Source organism: Galeopterus variegatus, unplaced genomic scaffold (genome assembly GCF_000696425.1).
Source record: "Galeopterus variegatus unplaced genomic scaffold, G_variegatus-3.0.2 Scaffold984, whole genome shotgun sequence".
NCBI lineage: Eukaryota > Metazoa > Chordata > Mammalia > Dermoptera > Cynocephalidae > Galeopterus > Galeopterus variegatus.
The window spans coordinates 30,342-53,330 of NW_007727095.1; the positions used below are offsets into that span (position 1 = coordinate 30,342).

At 38.9% G+C, this 22,989-nt stretch overlaps 1 protein-coding gene across 2 annotated transcripts; it reads right to left on the minus strand.

Annotated features, from left to right (window-relative positions):
* Positions 1-4,826: 4,826 nt before the first annotated feature.
* Positions 4,827-22,989, minus strand: ADAL (adenosine deaminase-like). Of its 2 annotated transcripts, XM_008574014.1 has the most exons (10): positions 22,893-22,989; positions 22,352-22,482; positions 21,768-21,828; positions 16,264-16,351; positions 14,172-14,253; positions 11,252-11,378; positions 10,122-10,202; positions 8,392-8,530; positions 6,682-6,782; positions 4,827-6,147 (listed from the first exon to the last, which is right to left on the minus strand). In XM_008574014.1, the coding sequence occupies exons 1-10, from the start codon at positions 22,956-22,958 to the stop codon at positions 5,950-5,952; spliced, it is 1,074 nt and encodes a 357-aa protein (XP_008572236.1). In that variant the 5' UTR covers positions 22,959-22,989; the 3' UTR covers positions 4,827-5,949. The 2 variants fall into 2 exon arrangements, with proteins under 2 accessions (XP_008572236.1, XP_008572237.1); XM_008574015.1 differs by lacking the exons at positions 4,827-6,147; positions 6,682-6,782 and adding an exon at positions 7,869-7,949.

Genomic DNA, 22,989 nt, shown 5'->3' on the forward strand with positions numbered 1-22,989 from the left:
CCCCCCCCAAAAAAAAATGTAATTACTGACCTTTATAATCAAATAGTATTGAATTTAGTATTCAATATTGAATATGTATAGTATTGAACAGTATTGCCCATTTTTTCACAGAAGTATGATGGACCCTGTGCAGTACAAGTTAAACAGACCCTGTCCTTGTCTTTACAATCTAAAACAGATACTGACATGGACACATAATAAGAACATGTGTATGGCTGAAACAGTTTTAGAGAAATCTAGGAAGCTAGGTGGTAACACTGCATAAATGTTAGGGTCAAATGTATTAGAATCTGCTATAAGAAGAATCTGGGAGGTATTTTCTTCTCTTTGTTCAGGAAGTCTTCATGAAGCAGGAAGTGTTCAAAGAAGAGAAGGTTACTGGGTAAATTAGGGGTGGGATGAACTTTCCAAAACTAGTTGCAAAATTGAGTGCTGGGTGGGTGAGGAATGGGAAAATAAGGGGAAGGGAGAAAGTTTTGTGCAGATGGAGCAAAGGGCAAAGGATATACTGTAAGAAAGCTTGGAATAGCACAAAACTCAAATAGGATGATATGGGCTGTGCAATAGAATCACCTGAGGTGGACCCCGAGGTGGTACACACATCATCTATAATGAATCAGGTACCGTGTGTTCTTACTGATAAGGAAACAGCTTGTTAGCACTGGGGAAGAATAAGCAGTTTGAGGTGACTAGCTTCTATGGGAGAGAAAGGTCAGAAATCTTAGTATGTGTTGAAGATACTTCAGTGGGCTGGTCAAAGGAAAGATGAACATAGCCAGACGGCCAAGGATAAGTAGCTATTCCACATTAATATTTAATTAGAACCCTGTGGCTAGAATGAGATCTGGGAGAGCAGCAGAGAGATGGAATATTCTGTAATTCATAGCTTGCTTTGTTAGATGAGAAATTAATTAGGGTTTTGGTGTTGAGGAATCCTAGTACAAAGAATCTGCTAACATTTATTAGGAATTAAGGGAAGATGGTATCTCAGTTATGTTGCCTAAGCAGACAGAAGGTACAAAAAACATCACTCTAATACCTTAGGATCTGATATAGTTTAGGAAGTATGCTGTAATATCAAAGAAATGAGAGATTATTATCTAGTATGTTTACATCTACTCAGGTGGAAAAAACATTGGTGGGATATGAACAGAATCCTGATTCCAGATGTTGTTGTGTGTAAGTCAACCTGCCCCTGTTTCTCTTTCTGTAAAGCAGGATAATGTTTACACCTAATCTGCCTCTCAGGGATACCATATTAATAAAATTATATCTTTTTGGTGCCTGGTATTTCTTCAGATGTTTGTGTATATATGCAAATTATTATGATCAAGCTGTTGATGGTAGGAAAATATAAATCTTTACCTGCTTTTTTGACTCCTTGTGTGGAGTTACTAAAGTATGCCTGTCTGAATCATTATGTATCTAGGCAGAGGCACAAATTAGAATGTGGTAAAAGAGAAATTAGAATGAAAATCCTTTTTTGGTATCTGCATCCATAGTCACAGTCCACTAGAACCCATGATAATTGGGGCCTTTTGTTTTAAAAGGCCCAGGACCAACCCTCCAACCTCCAGATGCAGAGAATGTGCCAAAGGAATAGGGCGAAGGCAAACTCTCTAACCAGGTGAAGACCCAGGTCATCTCAAACTAGCTCACAAACCATTAAATGCTGCCCAATCCACCAATCCTGAGGATGGAAGAAGCAAGAAATAATAGTCTTTAAACATTCTGAGAGAAACCAAGCCCACTTTTGGAGGAGCAAGAGGATACATGTACTCCTAACTTTCTAATACCCATAAAGGCTTTGTGGGGAAAGGGTAGCATGTGCAGCAGAAGAAACAAAAAATACACGTGCTGGTAGAAGCTGGAGAGTCGTATCTATTCTCATCACTTGTTTCCTTAGTGCTGTTAATTTCCTTTATCTTCCCTATACTATACTTCCCTATTCTTATTTTCATTGCTTTTTCTCTATGGCCAATGCTATAGAACTTAATATTTATATGTATTCTCTATGCTGCTACCATTTCTCATTTATTGTACACTGAGTGTAGAGGCTGAGTCTTGTCAACTTTGTATAGCACTCTTTTTATGGTGACCAGTTAGGGAAGGGAAGATGATGTAAGAGTGTAAAGATGACTCAGTTCTCTCCTCATTATTCAATTCAAAATCTAAAATGCAAACCACTCCTGTACACTCAAATAGCTATCTAAGGACATGCATGTCTCAAAGTTTTACATATAAAATATTATGGAGTATTCTCTGTAACCGTGGTGCTTAAAGTATCATTTTATATATATTTTAGAAGCATAAATTCCTCCTTTCCTACTACACCTCCCATGGGGCTCTTTCAGAAACAAAACTTTGGCACAATTCAAAGTCACGTTAAAGGCTAGAAACAGAAGCCCAAAAGTAACCGTGGTGCTTAAAGTATCATTTTATATATATTTTAGAAGCATAAATTCCTCCTTTCCTACTACACCTCCCATGGGGCTCTTTCAGAAACAAAACTTTGGCACAATTCAAAGTCACGTTAAAGGCTAGAAACAGAAGCCCAAAAGTATCTTTAGAGTTCAAGAAGGGTCTGCTCAGCATAGCTCCCCTATGGTCAACATAAGAGAACATAAAAACAAAATGGTTTTGAAGGGGATTCAGTTCCACCTGTATAACCCATTAGATAGTATCTTTAGAGTTCAAGAAGGGTCTGCTCAGCATAGCTCCCCTATGGTCAACATAAGAGAAGAGAACATAAAAACAAAATGGTTTTGAAGGGGATTCAGTTCCACCTGTATAACCCATTAGATGAATTAGGGAAGTAATTTTAAAGTCTTCCACAAATACCTCCTCAAATTACTTTAGCAGAATTCAATTTACAAATATTTTATTGACACCTTCTCTAAACACAGTACAGAAACCTACACGGTGAGATCTATATTCCAATAATTCATGCTGTTGGCCACCAAGTACCTGAATATTTCTTCAGCCTCACAAATCACTAGTTGCCCAAAGGTGACATTAGAGATTTTTTAACAGATAAATGAGGAAGCAACATTTAAGTGACTGGGCCAAGTTCTAGTGAGCTTGGTGGTCTTGATGTGGAATTAGTGTAGGCAAAATGAAAATGCATTCCATATCAGTCCCACCAGGCTTGGCCTCTAAAAATGTTGTAGAACAAAGTTGTTTTTTTTTTTTTTTAAAAAAGATGACCAGTAAGGGGATCTTAACCCTTGACTTGGTGTTGTCAGCACCACACTCTCCCAAGTGAGCTAACCGGCCATCCATATATACGGATCCGAGCCCATGGCCTTGGTGTTATCAGCACCACACTCTCCCAAGTGAGCCATGTGCCAGCCCTAGAACAAAGTCTGATAACATGAAAGTGTTCATCATAACATTCAGTGAAAAAATGAAGTTATAAACAATTTTATCATTCATTTTTAATATACATAACAAAAGTTAGTGGGATGAATGCCTTTTCTTTCTTTTTCTTGCCTTATTTTACTGGCTAGGACCTCTTAATACAGTTTTGAAGAGCAGTGGTTAGAGCAGACATCCTTTACTTGTTACCAGTCTTAGAGGGAAAACATTCAATATTTTACCATTAAATTTGATGTTAGCAGTAGTTTTTCATAAATGATCTTTATCAGCCAATCCACATATTTTCAATTCCAGAAGCTCAAACAGGAAAACATATGCCCCCCTCACCTTCTCACCCCCACTTAAGGCTAGCATGACTTTTATACCATGAAAAAAATGCCATGAGAAGCCAATAAATTAAAATCATTCATTGGAGGTACTGAATAGCAAGCTGACAAAAGTCCTTGCTACTCTAGAGAATACGCCAGCAAGGCTGGCTTCCTGTTTTGCCTGCTTCCCCCTTCTCCCTCCCATTGAGGTCTGACCTTTGATTGAACCCAGGATCCTGAGAGCTTTGTAAATAAGGAACTTATGCTCTTATTTTGTTGATAAGTAGTTAGCCATGAACCTTCAAGTGCTGTGGCAGCTGAAAATGTTCTATAAAATAGCTTTGTACTGGACATAACTGATTTAATCAGTACAATTTGTTATTTTCACTGGGTTATAAAAAGGAACCTAAAATAAACTAGGATGCCTTATAGGTCATCAGCCTGTAGGGTCCTCCTGATCTTCATTCTCCACTGTCTCCCCTTGGGTACTGGTTGACAATTCATCGCACTAGCTTTTGTTATATATATTAAAAAATGAACTAGGGCCGGCCCGGTGGCGCACTGCTACAGTGCGCCGCTTGGGAGCGCGGTGGCGCTCCCGCCGAGGGTTCGGATCCCACATACAGACCGGTTCCCGCTCACTGGCTGGGCGGGGGGCGGACGCAACACTGAGGGTTGCAATCCCGTTGCCGGTCCCGGTCCGGTACGGGCGCGACACTGAGGGTTGCGATCCGTTGCCGGACACGAAGAAAGACAAAAAGGAAAAAAAAAAAAATGAACTATAACATTGTTCATAACCTCAGTTTTTCACTGACTACACTGAGGGTTGCGATCCGTTGCCGGACACGAAGAAAGACAAAAAGGAAAAAAAAAAAATGAACTATAACATTGTTCATAACCTCAGTTTTTCACTGAATATGTTATGATGAACACTTTCATGTTATTAAACTATGTTCTACAACATTTTTAGTAGCTGCAAAATGCCCATATTTTATGAATTATTTTACAATGCAATTTCTGTATGAACAGATGGGGGCAGAAAATAATATAATGCTATGCAAGATTATAAACATACATCTAGGAATTTCAAAAACCTAAGAGCTTCCCTCTATGCTGCTCCCTAAAATAAAGACAAATAGAAAACTTATCAGAAACCTTTAGTAATTGAAATTAGGGGTATCATCAGTTTTTTCTTCCTGATAACAGGGAAAAATATACATTATATGCAGCAAAACAATTCAAGCATACCTTAATATCTAATAAATTATTTTTCTTACCATTCACAACTGATCTTAGTTTGTCCCTTGTCTTCAGCTGAAGTGGTCATGGTATGTGTGTGAGTTTTATGTAAGCCTGCACCAGTTTCCATCGTGTAGGGGTGGGGTTATAGGAGACCCAAAGAACCTAGTTACCATGATGTTGCCACTCCTAGAGGACCTTTTGGAATGAGGATAAAGTGAATACTGGGGTGGAAATCTTGGCATCCTCCACAAAGAAAAAGCTAAAGGGATAGAAGCTATTTTAAAAATAGAAGCTGCAGCAGCTCTGTCTTTCCCACACCTTGGTGAGCTATTCTCTCACTCTTTTCATTTCTAAACTGAAGCAAAGACTTCAATCCCTTTCTAGTATCGACAGAACAATCACAAGAAGGGCAAAGCTAGACTTCAGAAACTAGCTTTATCTGTCATGAGTCACACAAAATAGATTAACCCTGACTACTGGGCACCCACACAAATCCATGGTGTTTAACGTAACCTGGTGTCAACAGTCTTGGAGAATACTTAAAGAGTTAAAGCAAGTGAAGGGAATCTGATTAAAGTAAGCACAACAAAATACAGAGCTGTTGTCACAAGCTAGAAGGCTTAAAGGTCTTGGTGGCAATCTGTTTTCCCCTCTCTTCTTACCATAGACTAGTAACCCCAAAACTTTCTGATGAGAAATTACTCTGAATTCCTTGAAGTTTTACGATCACTAATGGGGAGGAACTGCTAAGGTAAAAAAATCACTAGTGGAATGGGGAATTTAGTTAGCAACAACACCGAAGTCCCTTCCAGTAAGCAGCATGGAGGTAAGTTATGCAAGACCTTAGAGCCTGCTAGTCAGTTTAAGACATATTTACTGAGCACCTGTCACATATAAGGTGCTGGTGAAGGAGTCCATGGTACTATGCTTCAAAGGGAGTGGTGGATGGTATACTAAGTGGGATATGGCAGGGACATCTTGGTCACAACACATACTCAAAAGTAGTTCACCTTATTATAGCTTAAAAAAAATTTAACATTTCAGGCTTCAGATGATTCCACTTCTTCCTCAGTTCAGATTTGGTGCCGTCAGAAGCAAAGATGTAGTTGATAGATTCATAGGACAGATCCCACACTTGAGACTGGGTCAAATTAAATGTTTCGGCTGCCAGTTGGTACTCTTTAGAAAGGTGTGTTGCAAAAACACCCTTATCATCGGTCTGCCAATATAAACAAGTACGTTGCAAAATGAACAAGGAAATTTTTTAAAAAACAACTTTTTTGTTTAGAATCTATTTTCCTATTGACCATGCTTCTTTCATAAATCTAAACAAGAGCCTATAAATGCATCTATGCACATCCATAACTAAACAGACTTGTTTATACTTCAAAACAAAACAAAAAACAAAAAAACCCAGATCAGCACGTCAACCCTCACTGCATATTAAAATCACCTAGGGAGCTTTTAAAACATATCCATATCCAGGTCTCACTTCAGATCAAATAAAACAATGTCATGGGATGAGTGTCAGGCATTAGTAGTTTTTTTCTTTTAAGTTCCCTCAGGTACTGTCCAGGATCTTTTCCCATATAGCCCAACCAGAGTCATCCTGGCCCTCTGCAGCCTCTCCTGCCCCAATTCCCTCTAACTTCTCAACCCTCAGCATGCAAGGCAGTCAGCTACATTGTGAATGTCTGACCTAATGCAACTCGGGGACTAAAAAAGAGCAAAACACTTCACACAAATCACTTACACAAATCACAGAAGGATGGGCAATGCTGTACCAGAATCCAAAATGGTGCTGGTCGTAAGACAGAACGGTCTGGCTTTTGATGTTTGAAGTCAAACAGAGTTCTAGATGAAAAGAGAAAAAAACATCTTATTTAAAGCGGATAAGTGAACTCATTCATTGTTCACCAAGTAGAAACATAAGGAAGCTTTCTAAACTATGCTAATTTGCAGCAGTTTATTATTTTATAAAATTGACCTTATATGTAAAATTTGTAGTTCAATTAGTGTAGTTGTGTAGGGAATATGTGCTGGAACTTACAGCAGCAACTACACCAGGCAAGGAATTAATATCTCCTTCATAGCCACATGCTTCCCTTTCTTTAACCAAAAAGAGGAATGTTATAAGCCAGTCATGATGAATAAGGCAGGGAATTAACATGATGGGGGACCAGAAAGGTTTTTTTGAAGGGCTACTGCAATTCCCCCTGGTCTTACAGTGGAGGCCAAAACAAAGGTAAGAAAACTATAGCACTGCTTGAGAGTTACAGAATTATAAAGCGCTTAGAGTAGGCATGGGCTTTTCTCATGGCATCCAAGAAAACCCCTAAACTTTATCTTTACCCAGACAACTGCCTGCTGCTTCTAGGTAAGTAAGTCCATCTTAGGAATGACTTTTACTATTAAATTCTTGCCTTGAAACACTGTACTGGGCTCTCCAACCAGAGTAAAATACCTCACTGACTTGATTGACAGCATCTGCCCCTTCACTTCGCTGGGAGCAAAGCTGAGCCACCACACCAAGTAAGATCACTATGCAAGTGGTTCCCATTCTACTTCTGTGGATGTTTAAAAATTTCCTTAGTAAAAAGAAAAAAAATCTCACCCATAATGAATTGCTAAAAACTCTATAAGTAGTTAAAAAACATACATCCACACAAGTGTTCTGGTAAATTAGTTAATTTAACAAATTGATCATTCCATAAAATGATGTGCAGTTGCCAATCCCTTTTTTCTGTCTTCAGAAAGGACTTTCCTAACCATCCAACTAAAAGTTGTTAATCTCATCACTATTATATCAGCCTGCTTTATTTTCTTCATAGAACTCAACACTGATTTTTGGTGTATGTTTACTGTCTTCCCTCCACTAGAATATGAGTTCATTGAGAAAGAAACCTTGTCTATTTTGTTTACTGGTCTGTTACCCGCAATTTTTTTTGGCAGCTGGCTGGCAGAGGGATCCGGACCATCGACCTTGGTGTTATCAGCTATTCCCAGCAATTAAAGCAGTGTCTACAACAAAGTAGGCACTTCATAAAAATGTAGACAATAAAGTGTGTAATGGTCAACAGACATGTAAAAATATGCTTGGAATTTTCTATAATTATTAATTTTTAAATGAATGTTACATATTCCCATAACTCATGTTAATTTGGTTAAAGTCATTTTAAAATTCTAAATGACCCTTTTTCCCTCCAAAAATACTTCCTAAGTTCCAAATGCTGGGGAATGCAGTAGTGAACAAGATAGGCAGGGGCCCCCCTCTCATGGAGCATATATTCTAATGGGAACTGAAACTTGTTACTTAAATGAGGCTCAGAAAACTCCGGCAGCATCCATCTTTTAACTTGGTATGTTTCTAGAACAGTACTTCTCTACATATGGCTTGCAACCTGGGGGTTGGAGGAGGAAGGCACAGAGGGTTATCTGGGAGACCTGAAACCCTAAGCCTTACCTAGTGGTATCTGGTGTTGCCTCACAAAGTCCACCAGATCCGGGGATCCTCCTTCAGAGGTGTGGAGAAATGTTCCATGCCCGATTCTGTCAGGAAGCAGACTCAGGAGCATTTGCGTTTCTTTCTTTTGTTGTGGAATCTTAAGAGGGGGAGGAGGGAATCAATGACCCCTTTCAATGGTTCTTAAAGTATTCTATATCCAGGTACTGTCTCTCTGACTTGTTAATGCAAACATTCTTGAAAGGTGAACGACTTGTACCTTCCCAGCTATCTTCTTTGCTTTTTATCTTCTCATTCATTCCCCAATATTCTTCCAGATTCACTTCAATGAACACTTGTTAAGAACCTACTTTGTGCCTTTTCACACAAATTCTTTAAAATTTTACAGTGTTAAGAATCATACAAAGTGTTAAGAATCTTACAAAGTATTAAGATGAGGAAATTAAAGCTCTGAAGAATTAAGTAATCTTCAAAAAACAAAACAAAAAACCCCACAGCTCTCTATGTACATGTGTGTTCTGTGTTGTGTATATGTATTCACATATATTAGAAAAAGGTCTGGAAAAATATAACACAAAACTGTTAACACAAAATATTAACTCTGAGGAGAAGAGAAATAGGAAGGGGCCTTTTATTTTAAAATTTTTTCCTCCTATATTATACTTCTCTTTTTTATACTTGGATTTTCTTCAGGTACATGTAACTTTTATAGTTAAAAATATAAAACGCTTTTTTAAAAAGTTGTCCAAGGTCCTAGAGCTAGTGACTGCTAGAGATACGGGTAAAACCTAAACTCTATCTGACTTGGGCCCAGATACTTCCCACACACAGTGCACTCATGCTTTATTTTGACAAGGCTAGCTACATACATACCACAATCACCAAGAAAATGTCTAAAGGTATCTACAGGGTGTCCAACTAGTGAAAGGTCTTTCTGATCAGAGTGTAGAAACATGGACCCTAGATTTTAAGTTCTGCCACCAGACTACTGACCCTCTGGCCTACAGACATGAAAGACACAAGTTCTGGTGAGAGGTTCCAATTTTTTCCTTAATCTTTAAATCATGATGCTATTCACCTTTTCTACATTACCCCATTTAATACTCACAATAACCCTGTGAGGAAAGTAGATTATTATTTCCTACATCTAAGAAATAATTGAATAGGTAAAAGTACTGAGGTAGAAAGTAAATCCACCTGTAAAATGGGGAAGAGTGCAGTAGAGTCCCTTGTTAGCTTCACAGGGATGTGTTTAACAAAGTGACTGTTTTCCAGCCATTATCTGTACATTGTCTGTCACTGTGTGCATGCTGCCAGGGAGCGAGGAGCTGACAAGGGGGACCGATCGCCTTATAAAATGAGAAGCTACTTCTGTTCTTACCAGTGCACATGACACATTCAGGTCCCTTCCACTATGAGGACAGGTGTCAATGACAAGGCTGATGAGGAAAATTTATGCATATTCTCTAATAAGATGCCATTACGCTGTTTTTAATGACAGCTGGAATTCAAGTCAACCACCCCCAGAAACCATAAAAAGATAAAAAACAGTAACACTAGAGACTAAAGCAAGTCATGCCTTTATCACTTTAATTTACATTTTAAAATATTTCTACTTTGCCCTTTTTAAAAATGGTTTTCCAAGCCAGGTTTTTTTCTATTCACTTACAAATGATCCTATTATTTTCTATTCTAATCTGTCTTCTCCAGCCTAAGACAATATTATTTACCTCTGATAGATGCAATGCCAACTTCAGACCTGCTTTTTTAGCTTCTAAAAGAGGTTCCAAGAAGTCTTCTCCCTGTCCTATCTTGAAGAGAAAGGTTAAAATGAGGATGCATGAGAATTCTGGGCAAACTGAGGAATTGGGTACTCTTTTCCAATAAACAAAGGAATAAATAATAGCAGAAAAAAAATAACAGCAGATTGATTCATTTGCACATTTTGTTTATAAAATTCCTACAGTGTGCTAGACACCCTGGAGAATTCAAAGCTGGCAAAGACATAGTTCCTGCCCTAAGAATTTTAAGTCCAGTATCTGGGAACCTGAGGTCAATCAGCTAAGCTGGATATCTCTATCACCAAATTTTATTTCTGGAAGGACACCTAGATATCTAGGGCTAAGGAGAACTCACCTGATTGGGCAACCCTCGTGATTACTAAAAAAACTTCTATTAAATGGATGGTTGAAAACAAGAGCTGAATCATTCAGGTTTAGACAAAGCCATGAGAACCAGTATCATGGGACTCTCTCATTCAGTGGTTTTCAACCAGGGGCAATTCTGCCCCTCCAGGGAACATCTGGCAGTGCCTGGAAACAGTTTTGGTTGTCACAACTGGGAGGGTGTTGCTGGCACGCAGTGGGTAGAGGCCAGCGATGCTGCTAAACATCCTACAATGCCCAGGGCAGCCCTGAGAACAAAGAATTATCTGGCCCAAAATGTCAACATTTCTGCTTGTATCTGACATTCAAGTTCAGGCCAACTTTTCTCTACTGGGGGTTCTATGAGCTTATTAAGCCCTAATGCCCTAAGAGACCCATCCATTGTATGTAATAAATTTTCTTCTCTCCTGTGCATACAGACTGGTACTAGAAGCATACCTTCTTTAGAAGAATGGAGAAAACAGTCATACAGTTATGCAAATCTTTTTTTTTTTTTTTTTTTTTTAAGGGTGCTTAATTCTTTCACAGAATCCTGGTTGAGAACAGCTGCTCTCAATATTCTGGTCATCCAGAGCAGAACAGGGCTTCATCCACAGTGTCTGCTAGGCCCTCTGGAGAACACAGGAAGTTCCAAGCTAATCCTTACCCCTTATTCTACCTTTTAGAAATAAAATGTGTTTAGGAAAAAAACTCACAGTAGGGTCTCCACTGAGGTCAAGGCCAAGAACTGTACCCTCAGTAGAAAGAAAAAACTCTTCAGCAAGTTTAACAGTCTCCTTGGCTACTGAGGGACCACCTCTTCTGTCGATTGCTACCAAATACCTTTAATATAAGAAAAACAGTTGAAAACTAGTATGAAGCCACTGAAAAAGACAACTCTGAGTGTGGCCAGAGAGGCATGGCAGGTGATGTGTAACACATCTTACTAGAAAAGTATAGCCTGACTGAATCTAGACAACATGACATTTTACTTTGCCAGATGGAATGAGACATGAATTTCTAAACAGCATCAAATATTTAGTCAATGTTCAAATTTCCAATTGTCTCATTTCTGTTGTTGTTGTTGTTCATGTATTTGTTTTTTTACAGTTTGTTTGACTCAGGATCCAATTAAGGTCCATACTTTGTGGTAGTAAATGTATCTCCTAAGTCTCTTTTAATCTACAGCTACTCCTTCCTCTCCCCTGACCCCAGTGTGTGCCCCTCGGCCCCATTTCTTTTCTTTCTTTTTTTCTTCCTCTACTTTATTTCCCCTTAGCCCTTAGGCTCAGGACTACTTTGGTTGTGAAGACTAATCTTGAAAGGCTGGATACAGCATTTGAAAATGCAGGAGGGAGAAAAAATGCTTTAAGGTGGATTAGGTGAACTTACTAGAAATAAAAAAAATACAAATAAAAATGAGATGGTTTTATATTAAATTAGCAAAGATTGATTATACTATGTTGGTAAGGAAATAGGGAAATAGTCACTCTCCTACACTGCCTAAAGGTGTAAATGAATACAATCTTATTAATAGGAGTTTGGGGATACATATCCAAAATCTTTTTAAAGATGCATACATTTTAATTAACTGTTCTACTTCTAGAAAGAAAATATTTGGTCAGACGTGCAAAGATAAATACTGAAAGACTGTTATAACAATTATATTAGCAAAACATTGAATGTAATTTAATCATCCATCAAAAGGGAACTGGTCAAGTTAATTACGATATATACTTTTTTTTTTTTTTTTTACTAAAAGGGGAAATTCATTTAATGTAAATGCATACATTAATAAAAAAGAAAGATCTCAAATCAACAATCACCTCTGTACCTTAAGAAACCATAAAATGAAGAACTAAGCCCAGACCTAGCAAAAGATGTAAATAATAAAAATTAGAACACAGATAAAATAGAAAATAGAAAAAAAAAATAGAGAAAATCAATGAAACCCTGCACCCCTTTTCTTGCAATTTATTTTTGAAGAAGCTGGGTTGACTGTCCTACAAAGTTTCCTAGTCTGGATTTTGTTGATAGTATCTCTGTGTTGTTAACATGTTCTCCTGTCTCTTGTATTTCCTATAAACTGATAATTAAATCTAGCCTACAGGCTTACTCAGATCATGATGGAGTGAGCAGGACTGAAGCCATGTTGGGACCTAAATAAAGCTGCCTGGGCTGCAGAGGAGGGGGAGGATTTTTAAAAGGACAGTTTTTTTCTCTCCACTCTTGCTTCCCATCCCCTGACTTTCTTATTCGCTCACTAAGCAGGAAAACAAGGCCAAGAAGCTAATTAGTACTTTCAAAGCTAACAGTTCTTTCTTTGAGATTTATAGAGTTTTGAGAAATGATCAAGGCTAAAAGACTGGAAACTGACCTTGGGTACCAGCCAAGTACACTGGCACAAATCAAAATCTTGCAGGGTCCTGAGATAACAGCAAAGATGTGAACAGAAACCAGGTGAGGCCTTGGCGAGACCTTGTACCTGGCTCACAGACACGGACCCCTCGTAACTCACATCTCCTGCTCTCCTGCTTTTCACCTTCCACATTCCATTCCCTAAACCCTTCCTTTAAAAACCCCTCAGTAAATGTAAATCTTTGAGATGGGATAGCCTATCATCTCCTTCAGCTGAATACATCTGCTTTTCTACCACCAACCATTTGACAGAATTCTGAGTTTTTTTTCTTTCCTTTTCAAAGGGGCGGGCAGCCGGACCTGAGTCTGGTAACAATCAGATCCAATTTTTTGGCAAGAGTAAATAGGTGGAGGTGTGTTTTTAGAAGGCTTAGATCTATTACTTCATTAGGGGTTACAAAATTAGTAATATTCTAATTCTAAAATGTATCAAATATCTCCAGCATTTATCAGTTTACTTATATATTCACCAAATAAATTCCTCCAGCATTTAATTTATTTATTTACAAAATATAGATCAACTATGAGGGGTTTTCAAAAAGTTCATGGAAAAATTCATTTTGTTTTAGTTCTTCCACAAACTTGTTGAAATACACTTGTACACAAATAACACAAAATAATTTTAACTTGTTATAAATGCCATAAAGGGAACAAACTGGTGACTAGAGGCTTCAGGTGGGAGGGGGCACTTTAGACAGAGTGGTCAAGGAAGGCCCCTCTGAGGAAGTGACAGCCAAACTGAGACCTGAACAATGAGAAAAAGCCAGTCATGCAAGGATATGGTAGAAGTGTGTTCTAGGCAAAAGTAACAGGAAATACAAAGGTACCAAGGTGATACAATCTTAGCCTATCTCAGGAACAGGGAGGAGGCCAGTGCATAATAAATGAGGAGGAGTGGTCTAGATGAGCTGTTGAAGTAAGAGAGACAGCCAGATCACATAGGACCTTGCAGAGCACAGTAAGAAGTCCATTTTAGCTTAACAGCAATGGGAAGGCATACTTCACTAGAGCAGAAATACTCAGAATTTTATGGCCATATGAATAAATTCAGAATTGTAGTCTCAGTTTAAACAACAGCGTTCTTCATTCTATTTTTTCTGTAGTAGGAAGAAATCAGTTAATGGTTGATTTTTAAAAATCCATTACACCTATGATCAAAATGGTAAAATTTCATATTCTGCTTTTTTCAATTGTAACTACTAAGTACAATCCTCTTACCTAACATCAATGTCTAAGTTGTCTTGTTTTGACTGTTTTATACCCTCAAGTATAGATTCCACATAAGTCTTTTTAGTCATTCCTGGGAAGGACACAGAAAACATATGTAAAGAGATCATCAATTATTTCATCCTTCAACTTTAGCACCCCTCTATGGACAATTACATTTTCCCTTTATGCTATGACAAGGGCATGATTAAAGTTGAGTGAAAACATGGCCTTTATGGGTACATTTTAGTAAATGCTAATTGTACTTTAATAAAATTGGAAAAAAATGAAGTACTAGAGAAATGAAATGAAAAAAAAAAAACATACAGAATACAAGCCCATTTAAAAATTGTTTCTAGATTCAACAGACATGAAATTACTCTCACAAATTACTATAAAAATTTTAAATGCTCATTCTAGCAAAACAAAAACAGCAACCCCTTTTCTAAGGCCTGTCCTTTAAAAAAAAAAAAAAAGATACATTTGTTTAATTAGCAGGATGTTTTCCTGCTGGTCCAGGAAAAAAAATTCTAATTTGGGTTTCTTTCCCATCAACCCTGCTCAGGTTCAGTGTTTCTCATTCAGGGTACCAGAGATATTCTTCCAAATTTGAATGCTCAAGTCATCCTCTTCTGGGGGGTTCTGCAAGAGTGTTCTCCAGAACAACCTCCTCTAAAATACCCTTTTACCCTGATTATAAAATGCTTGCAAATTTGAATGCTCAAGTCATCCTCTTCTGGGGGGTTCTGCAAGAGTGTTCTCCAGAACAAACTCCTCTAAAATACCCTTTTACCCTGATTATAAAATGCTTGCTTTTGGAGGAAAATCACTAAGTAAAACAGAAAAGCATAAAGAAGAAAAATAAAAATAACCTGTAATCCCACCACCCAGAGATAACTACTGTCTTTGTTTTTTAAGTATACATATACACACATTTAAATAGATGAGATGCTATTAGGTGCATATGTACCCTGTTCCATCATTTAACACTGAATTCTGAGTATCTCCCCATGTTATGAAAGTGTTTTTGCAAATATTTTTAATGGTTGCCTAATAATTCCATTAACCTTTATTTAATCATTCCCCTAGTGTTGCATTAATATTCTCATTTTGAATCTCCATTTGAAGAGCAAACTAGCTCTACTAATTGGCAGTTTTCTTCTCTCCTTTTCTTTTACTACCTTCACCAACATTACTTGGGACTGATTCTACAGTTTAAAAATCTGAGATAAGAATCTTCTCCTAGTCCTATTTCAACATTTATTTTCAAAAATTTTATCCCTCAATGATTACTGGGCTACACATGTCAGGGTGCAAAATGACCTAGGTCTCTGCAGGTCACAGATGAGGTGTTAAAAGGGACCAATGACACTTCATATTATTTTCTGATGCTGCTCTTACGAAAGGAGGGTTCAGGAAATTCCTCCAGACCACATCCAGATCCGCTCCTCTCCATCCAAAGAGTCTTACCACATCACAGCTTGTTTCTGGCCTAAGAAACTATCAGTCCTTAAGGAGCGACTGAATAACCTACATTTTGGTGATTGCCATAAAATATGATTCCACATCCACTCAGCTGCCTTGTCTAAGTGCTCCTGATACAGGGAGCAAGAATTAGCCTCTGCTTGAGACAGTGCAACTACAAGGAACAAATGTCCGTTTCTTAGAGTGAAAAAAACTAAACAAAGAAAAATAAAAGAAATTTTTGTAGGTCTTTTTTTCCCTCCCCTTAAATAGATAATGCCTGACCAGATTTTCTACTTTTTACTTAAGAATAACTCACTTGCTAATAATGTACATCATTAACATACATCAGAGGATCTGGACTATTGACTAAAGTCCCCATGAAAATAGAGAATACAACAGTATAAAAGTTAGTGCTTCATACTCCCAACTTGCCAACAAGTGAATGATCAAAGCACACAGGGAAAAGGATAGTACATTCCCTAAGAAGTAATTAAATTCTACCAGTAAGGGCTAGCCAGTCAGCTCAGTTGGTTAGAGCATGTGGTATTGCAACACCAAGGTCAAGGGCTCAGATCCCTGGACTGGCCAGCTGCCAAAAAAAACCAAAAACAAACAAACAAACTCAAATTAATTCTACCAGTAGCATTTTCTCTTCTGGGTGTGCTCCTTAGTTCCAGGTATTTGACACCATCATCTGCAAATTCTTTAATGACATCTTTTGTGACCTGAAAATAAAGGCAATGTACGCAACATTGGTAGAGTTAGTGTAAGGGTCCCAAGGAAAGTGCCAAGTGCTACAGCTTCATTTCATTCATTCAATTAGATTTCAAGGACTGTTGGAAGTCTTCCACATGACAGAGATTACCCACTTTTGTCACATCCCCGATGGAGACCATGACAGAGCTGCAACATTTCCAATAGCTCCCATCATCCCCCTCATTCCTACATTAAATCCAAATATGCACAGCAGCCACACCTTTTGTTTCTCTCCCCGCTTATCCATTTCTCTATTTCCTAGTGCTAATAATAGCACATTGAAAAAATAGAGAAATAAGGCAAAACTAAAACCAATTGACCACCTATATGTGTATAGTGCTAGGAAATGTACATTCAGAAATAAAAAGTTAAAATGATTAAGCATTACTGATGTAATAAATGGGCATTACTGATGTGTTATTTAAAGTCACAGCTTAAGGTTCTTATTCAAATTATTTAGGAATAAGTTGTATTTTTCAATAAATTCTGGCAGGGTTCAATTTTCCCCAGAAGTACCTAGGAAAATTCCCCTTAGGCAAAGAAAGTGGATGATAAATATGAGTAAGACTCTATCCAGTTTAGTACAAATCTCAACAATACAAAAAATACTGGAAGCATGTTTTCCTTTTCTGCCATCAATCCTAAAAAATACCAAACCTAGAAGAAAAAAGAAACAAGTTGGGGATGCTGTGATAACCTGCCCTAGTTACCCCTTACAGTTGGTGTCCTAATTCTAATCTGCTTTGACTATGTGCCCGTATGCATGCAAGTACAGTGCCCTGGCAAAGGAACAAGGGTTGGCTGGTTGTGCAAACAGTGCCTAATGGGGTGGCTCTACCTTGGTGAATTCATAGCAATCCAAGGTCTGGGACTCTTTTTTTCCCCCCACTAAAAGCCAAAACAGAATTTATTATGATGTAAATAGAAAGCGTAGCTCAGATTCACCAGGAGGTCTGGAGAACCAGACTCTGAGACTACACAGCTCAAGACAACACTACAGCATTTAAAATCATGTGACACTCCTAGACCAAGCAAAATACCACTGCTGCCTTTACCACTGAGCCTAACCTGCAGCCTCCACGCCATCATCACTGGCATGTGGCCCCGTGGCACTGCTATCCCAGGAACTACATCTTACTGTCACTGCCACCACCAAAGTGTGGCCTCTGCTCTGCAGGTTGAGGAATTTGCATCTTGTCATTGCCCCAAAACTGAACAGACCCAGAGAGACCAACTCACCCTTCCCCAGCTCATGTGAGACTAATGCAGAAACCTGTCTGACAATGGGAAGTCAGGCAGAAGTAATGGTCTGAAGCAGTAGTCCTTTTCAGTGACTAATGTGATCATATATACTATGCAATATCCCACCCCCACCCCCCTTTCTGGGTGGTTAGATACCTATGTAACCAAATGAACAATGAAAAGGTTGCTGACAAGTATGGCACGAGAACAAAGGGAGGAAGATTTATCTAGGCAACAGTGAGGCCTGTGGAATCATACCTAAACCACATCCAAGAGGCAGCAGTGGTGTGTTGCTTGGTATAGGAATGTCACATGATTTTGAATGCTGTAGTGTTGTTTTGAGCTGTGTAGTATCAGAGTCTGGTTCCCCAGACCTCCTAGTGAATCTGAGCTAACCCTTCCCTTGGGTCCACATCTGTGTCTGCCAGATTTAGCCTTTTCTATTCCATGCAGTAGGTACTAAACACAACTCTTTGCCCTTTAGGCTTTCCTCTCCTATGCTGTGGACTGAGAATATCTATTCAAATTCTTATCATAATTAGTTAAGTATATGATAGTATATCATAATTAGTTAAGTTCCTGCATACACAAAAGTCTTAAGACTGCATAGCTTGAATGGGAAAGAGCAAGGGCTCTGGAACCAAATAGGTAGTCAATTCTGCCACTTACTGGCTGTGTGTAACCTTAAACAACCCCTTTAGGCCTGTTATTTCATCTGCAAAAAGGGAATAAAAATATGTACTTCAAGGGCCGGCCCATGGCTCACTCGGGAGAGTGTGGTACTGATAACACCAAGGCCAAGGGTTCGGATCCCATACAGGGATGGCTGGTTAGCTCATTGGGTAAGCATGGTACTGACAACACCAAGTCAAGGGTTAAGATCCCCTTACCAGTCATCTTTTTTAAAAAAAACAAAAAATCCTACTTCAAGAAGTAGTCCTGAGAGTAGTGTCTGACACATGTAATACAGAATATTATTGTTTCAGCCACATTCCAGTCCTGTCTCTTATAGATTATACCCAGGTCACCTTGACTAGAGTACTAACTGATCTCCCACACACTCAGTTCCACATTTACAGTCTCTTAGCTTAATCTCACAGATGTTTCATCTATTATATGGGACACCTCACTGTCACTCTCTGAACCACCTACAGGTGCTCACCCTAGTAGCACTAAGTCAAATGCACAGAATCTTTATTTCTCACCTCATTTAATAGAGCTTTTCACTAAGTTTTGTTTTGAAACGAATGAAGTGATGACCATGGTATTATTATATCCATGGAGTATTAAGCTCTTAGAATCTAAAATTTCACCAATGTGAGACCATAAGCCCTCTAGTGGACATTCCTAGCAGTGTTCACTGGTATCTGTTGAGTGGCTGATAAGAGAATGCCCTTTTGGGTTCCTATAAATCCCTGTACATGTGTCTAACACAGAGCTTACCACATTATGTTGAATTCGTTTGCTTATGGGTCTGTCTCTCCTACCTCACTATAAATTCCTCAGGGGCAAGGATTGTGTTTAATCTCTCCTTATATCTCCAAGTCTTTGGTACAGTGCTTGGAACATTGTGGGCACTCAGTCAACTTTTGTCGAACTAAACTATTAGTGTTAACTCTCCTCTAAAAGATGATTAACTTACTTCTTACTTATCATAAGTCTCAGCCAACGAGGAAAATTTTTTCTTGACCAGTCAAAATTTAGTTCTCCAGAAACACAGATTATACTTCTTTGCATTTTTTTTTTCCTATGATTAAGAACACTGACAAGATTCTGCTTCTCTTTATCTACAGAGGACATATTAAAATGCCATCCTGGTCAAACTGCTGGGAGTGACCAGGACTGAAGCTATATTGAGATCTAAAACCACATGGGCTCTAAAAGACTTTAAAAGGACACAGGTTTTTTCTTGGCATGCATTTCTCTGAGTTCCCTCTTTTCTCATGGTTATTTGATATTTTGAGCCTTGATTACGGGGCAAGATGACATTATTTACATAAATGTAAAGTTGTTTTCCCACAACCTGAAGCTGCAAACGTACAGACCTGCATGTACTGTGCAGACCCTGGGAAACCCAGGAAGATATCAATAAAGCTATGCTGATTCCATGCCTCCAGCAGGACCCTGAGCTTATGTGATGAGTTTTGCATTTTCTGAGATTATTTTGCCCATGTCTCCAACTCCACTGTCACTAGCCTTATTCACGCCACCATCTTCTCTTCCCTGTACTATTGCAAAAGCTTCCTAATCATCTACTCAAATCATAAGAGGGTGGGGGATGACATGAAGGAAATGCCTAGTTTCAGACTTGTATAACCATTCACTAAGACAGGACCCCTTGGAAAAGGCTCAGTTTTGAGGGGAAAACCATGAGTTCTGTTATATACACATTGAATTTGAGGTGCCTTTGAGACTTCCCAGAAGAGCTGACTGGTAGCCTGAGCTCAAATGCATGGTCAAGGCTGCAGTCATTGATACAGAGGTGGTTGGTGAATATTCTCAGGCATGGATGAAAATATTCAGGGGAAGCATCAAGAGGAAAGAAAATAGACGAGGGGGCCAAGCCTGTGGCACACTTGGGAGAGTGCGGCGCTGGGAGCGCAGCAGCACTCCCGCCGTGGGTTCGGATCCTATATAGGGATGGCCGGTGCGCTCACTGGCTGAGCGTGGGGCAGGCAACACCAAGCCAAGGGTTGCGATCCCCTTACTGGTCACAAAAAAAGGACAAAAAAAAGAGACGAGGGCCTAGGACTGACCTTTTGCTGGAGTGAGCAGGACTGAAGCAGGGACCTAAACCTGCACGGGCTGTAGGCAAATTTTATTTTATTATTATTTTTTTTTGTCTTTTGTCTTTTTCCGTGTCCGGCAACGGATCGCAACCCTCAGTGTTGCCCCCGTACCGGACCGGGGACCGGCAACGGGATTGCAACCCTCAGTGTTGCTCCCGCACCTCACTCAGCCAGTGAGCGGGAACCGGTCTGTATGTGGGATCCGAACCCTCGGGTGGGAGCGCTGCCGCGCTTCCCAAGCGGTGCACTATCCAGTGCGCCACCGGGCCGGCCCTGTAGGCAAATTTTAAAAGGACACATTTTTATCTTGGCATGCATTTCTCTGAGTTCCCTCTTTTCCTGTGGTTATTTGGTATTTTGAACCTTGGTTATGTGGTGAAATGATATTATTTATATAAATGTAAAGTTGTTTTCCAGTCAGCCTGAAGCTGCCGACTTGCACATACTATCCAGACCCTGGGAAACCAAGGAAGACATCAATAAAGCTATGCTGATTCCATCCCTCCAGCAGGACCCTGAGATAACAGCAAGGATGGGAACAGAAACCAGATGGAGCCTTGGAGAGACCTTGCACCTGGCTCCTTGCATGGAGTCCCCACAGCTCACATCCCCCTTCCTCCTGCTTTTCATTTCCCATGTTCCATTCCCTCAGCCCCCTCTTAAAAAAACCCCTCAGTAAATCTGAGTCTTGGAGATGGCTTCAGGTTTCCCAGAGAGATGGGTTAGCCTAACATCTCTCCTTAGGTCACTGGTATTCCTGAACAAAAGCTGACTTGCATTTTCACCAACACTTAACTTTTGAGTGGTTTGCTTTTGAAAGGGGGCAGGCAGCTGGGCCTGTGCCTAGTAACAAGATCAGTGATACAGAAGTCAGTCTTCAGTGTCAGACTCTAGTATCATGGAGCTTCAGAGAACACAGTGGTGTTCTCTAGTCTTTCATCTCCAGAGGAACTCATCTCTAAGCACTTCTCCATTCTCTATAATGTCCACCAAGGCAGTTAAAAGTCTCTTATGCAATACAGATAAAGCCTTATCAAAGACATGATCATCTGTGGTCAAATATTTCATATATATTACATAGGGAAAACAGGACCAGATTTTCTCCTCCATACTGTCTTCCATACAATACAGAAGATGCCGATCTTGGTTCTTATATCTTTCACAATGCACACAGTCTTTTTATATTAGCTCTTAGGCAAATGTCTTACAATGGTTTTGAAAAGAGTTGTCATAAAAAAAAAAAGAAAACATTTTTTATCAGACTCTTGATGGAAGCAAAAGGTAATGTGCAACAACAGAAGGGCATAAATTACTTCTAATTTTTAAACAATCTAAAAATTCTTTCACGTCTCACCATTAGAATATCTTCAGGGCTAGTAGTAAGCTGATGAATAATTTGAAACATCTGGAAACATCTGCAATATAAATGAAAAGTTTTAACATACCCTAGTCATCAAAAACTTGTCACTCAAGAGAAACTCAATAAGCTGAACTAATAGAGTTTAGGCTAATAGTAAGTATATATTTACATTTACAAAGAATTACAGAATAGGTTTTTTCAAAAATTACACTGATCTGGAAAGTTAATCAAATGGCTGAAAAATAAAACGTTACTGATTTTTTTAAGTAGCAAATAGCAGCTCCTCTTCTTTGACCCCACCACTGCTGACAGTAGTAGCAAACGGGGAAAAATCCATACACCCATATTTTCAAGTCTAAAGAATATCTCAATATACTATAACTTCACAACAACATAAATCATTAAAAATACTATCAACAATCTGACAATTGGAAAAAATCCTGTCTGTTGTTATAATCTCCATGCCAGATGCCTACCTTTTCCCTTTTAACTACTAAAATCTGAATACTTATATACCACTTACAATCTCAAAATACTGACAGAGAAAAAAAGTATGTTCACAACCTCCCCAAACTCACTCTTCTAAAGTTCTTTTCTTTCCCTTGTCAATCATAGTCATCTGATCATGAATTTTGACATCTGGCTTCTTGGCTATTAATTTCCTCATGGTATTAGAACTAATGGATCCATTCAAGTGGGCATGAAGTTCCTAAAATAAGAGAATACAATCAGTATAAACTATGAAGTATCAGTTAGATTCACAACATCATACCAGGTACTTAATGTTTGTAGTTTGTCCTAGGTAAACTGCCTATTAGATTTAAGTACATAACTTTTAAAGTTTACAAATTCTACCTATAAAATTTACTTTTCTGGGCCGGCCCATGGCTCACTCAGGAGAGTGCTGATAACACCAAGGCCATGGGTTCGGATCCTGTATAGAGATGGCCAGTTAGCTCACTGGCTGAGTGTGGTGCTCACAACACAAAGCCAAGGGTTAAGATCCCCTTACCAGTCATCTTTTAAAAAAAAAAAATTTACTTTTCTCTCATGAAAAGAAACAACATAAAAGTCATTATAATTAGCAATCACTCAAGAATTCTACAGTTGAATTCTCACCACTTTTGGCAATTCCAAGTAAAAATCTGTCTTCCATGGCTGTTGCTGCTGTTCTGCTTCCATCATGATTTTAGCAGGAAAATAACTGGTTCTTCTC

Coding starts and splice junctions, on each gene's coding strand:
- ADAL (XM_008574014.1), bottom strand. CDS start 22,958: ATGATGGAAGCAGAACAGCAGCAACAGCCATGGAAGACAGATTTTTAC. Junction 16,352..21,767: donor GCCCTGAAGATATTCTAATG/GTGAGACGTGAA, acceptor CTTTATTTTCAG/GTCACAAAAGATGTCATTAA. Junction 10,203..11,251: donor ACCTCAGTGGAGACCCTACT/GTGAGTTTTTTT, acceptor TTTCTCTTCAAG/ATAGGACAGGGAGAAGACTT.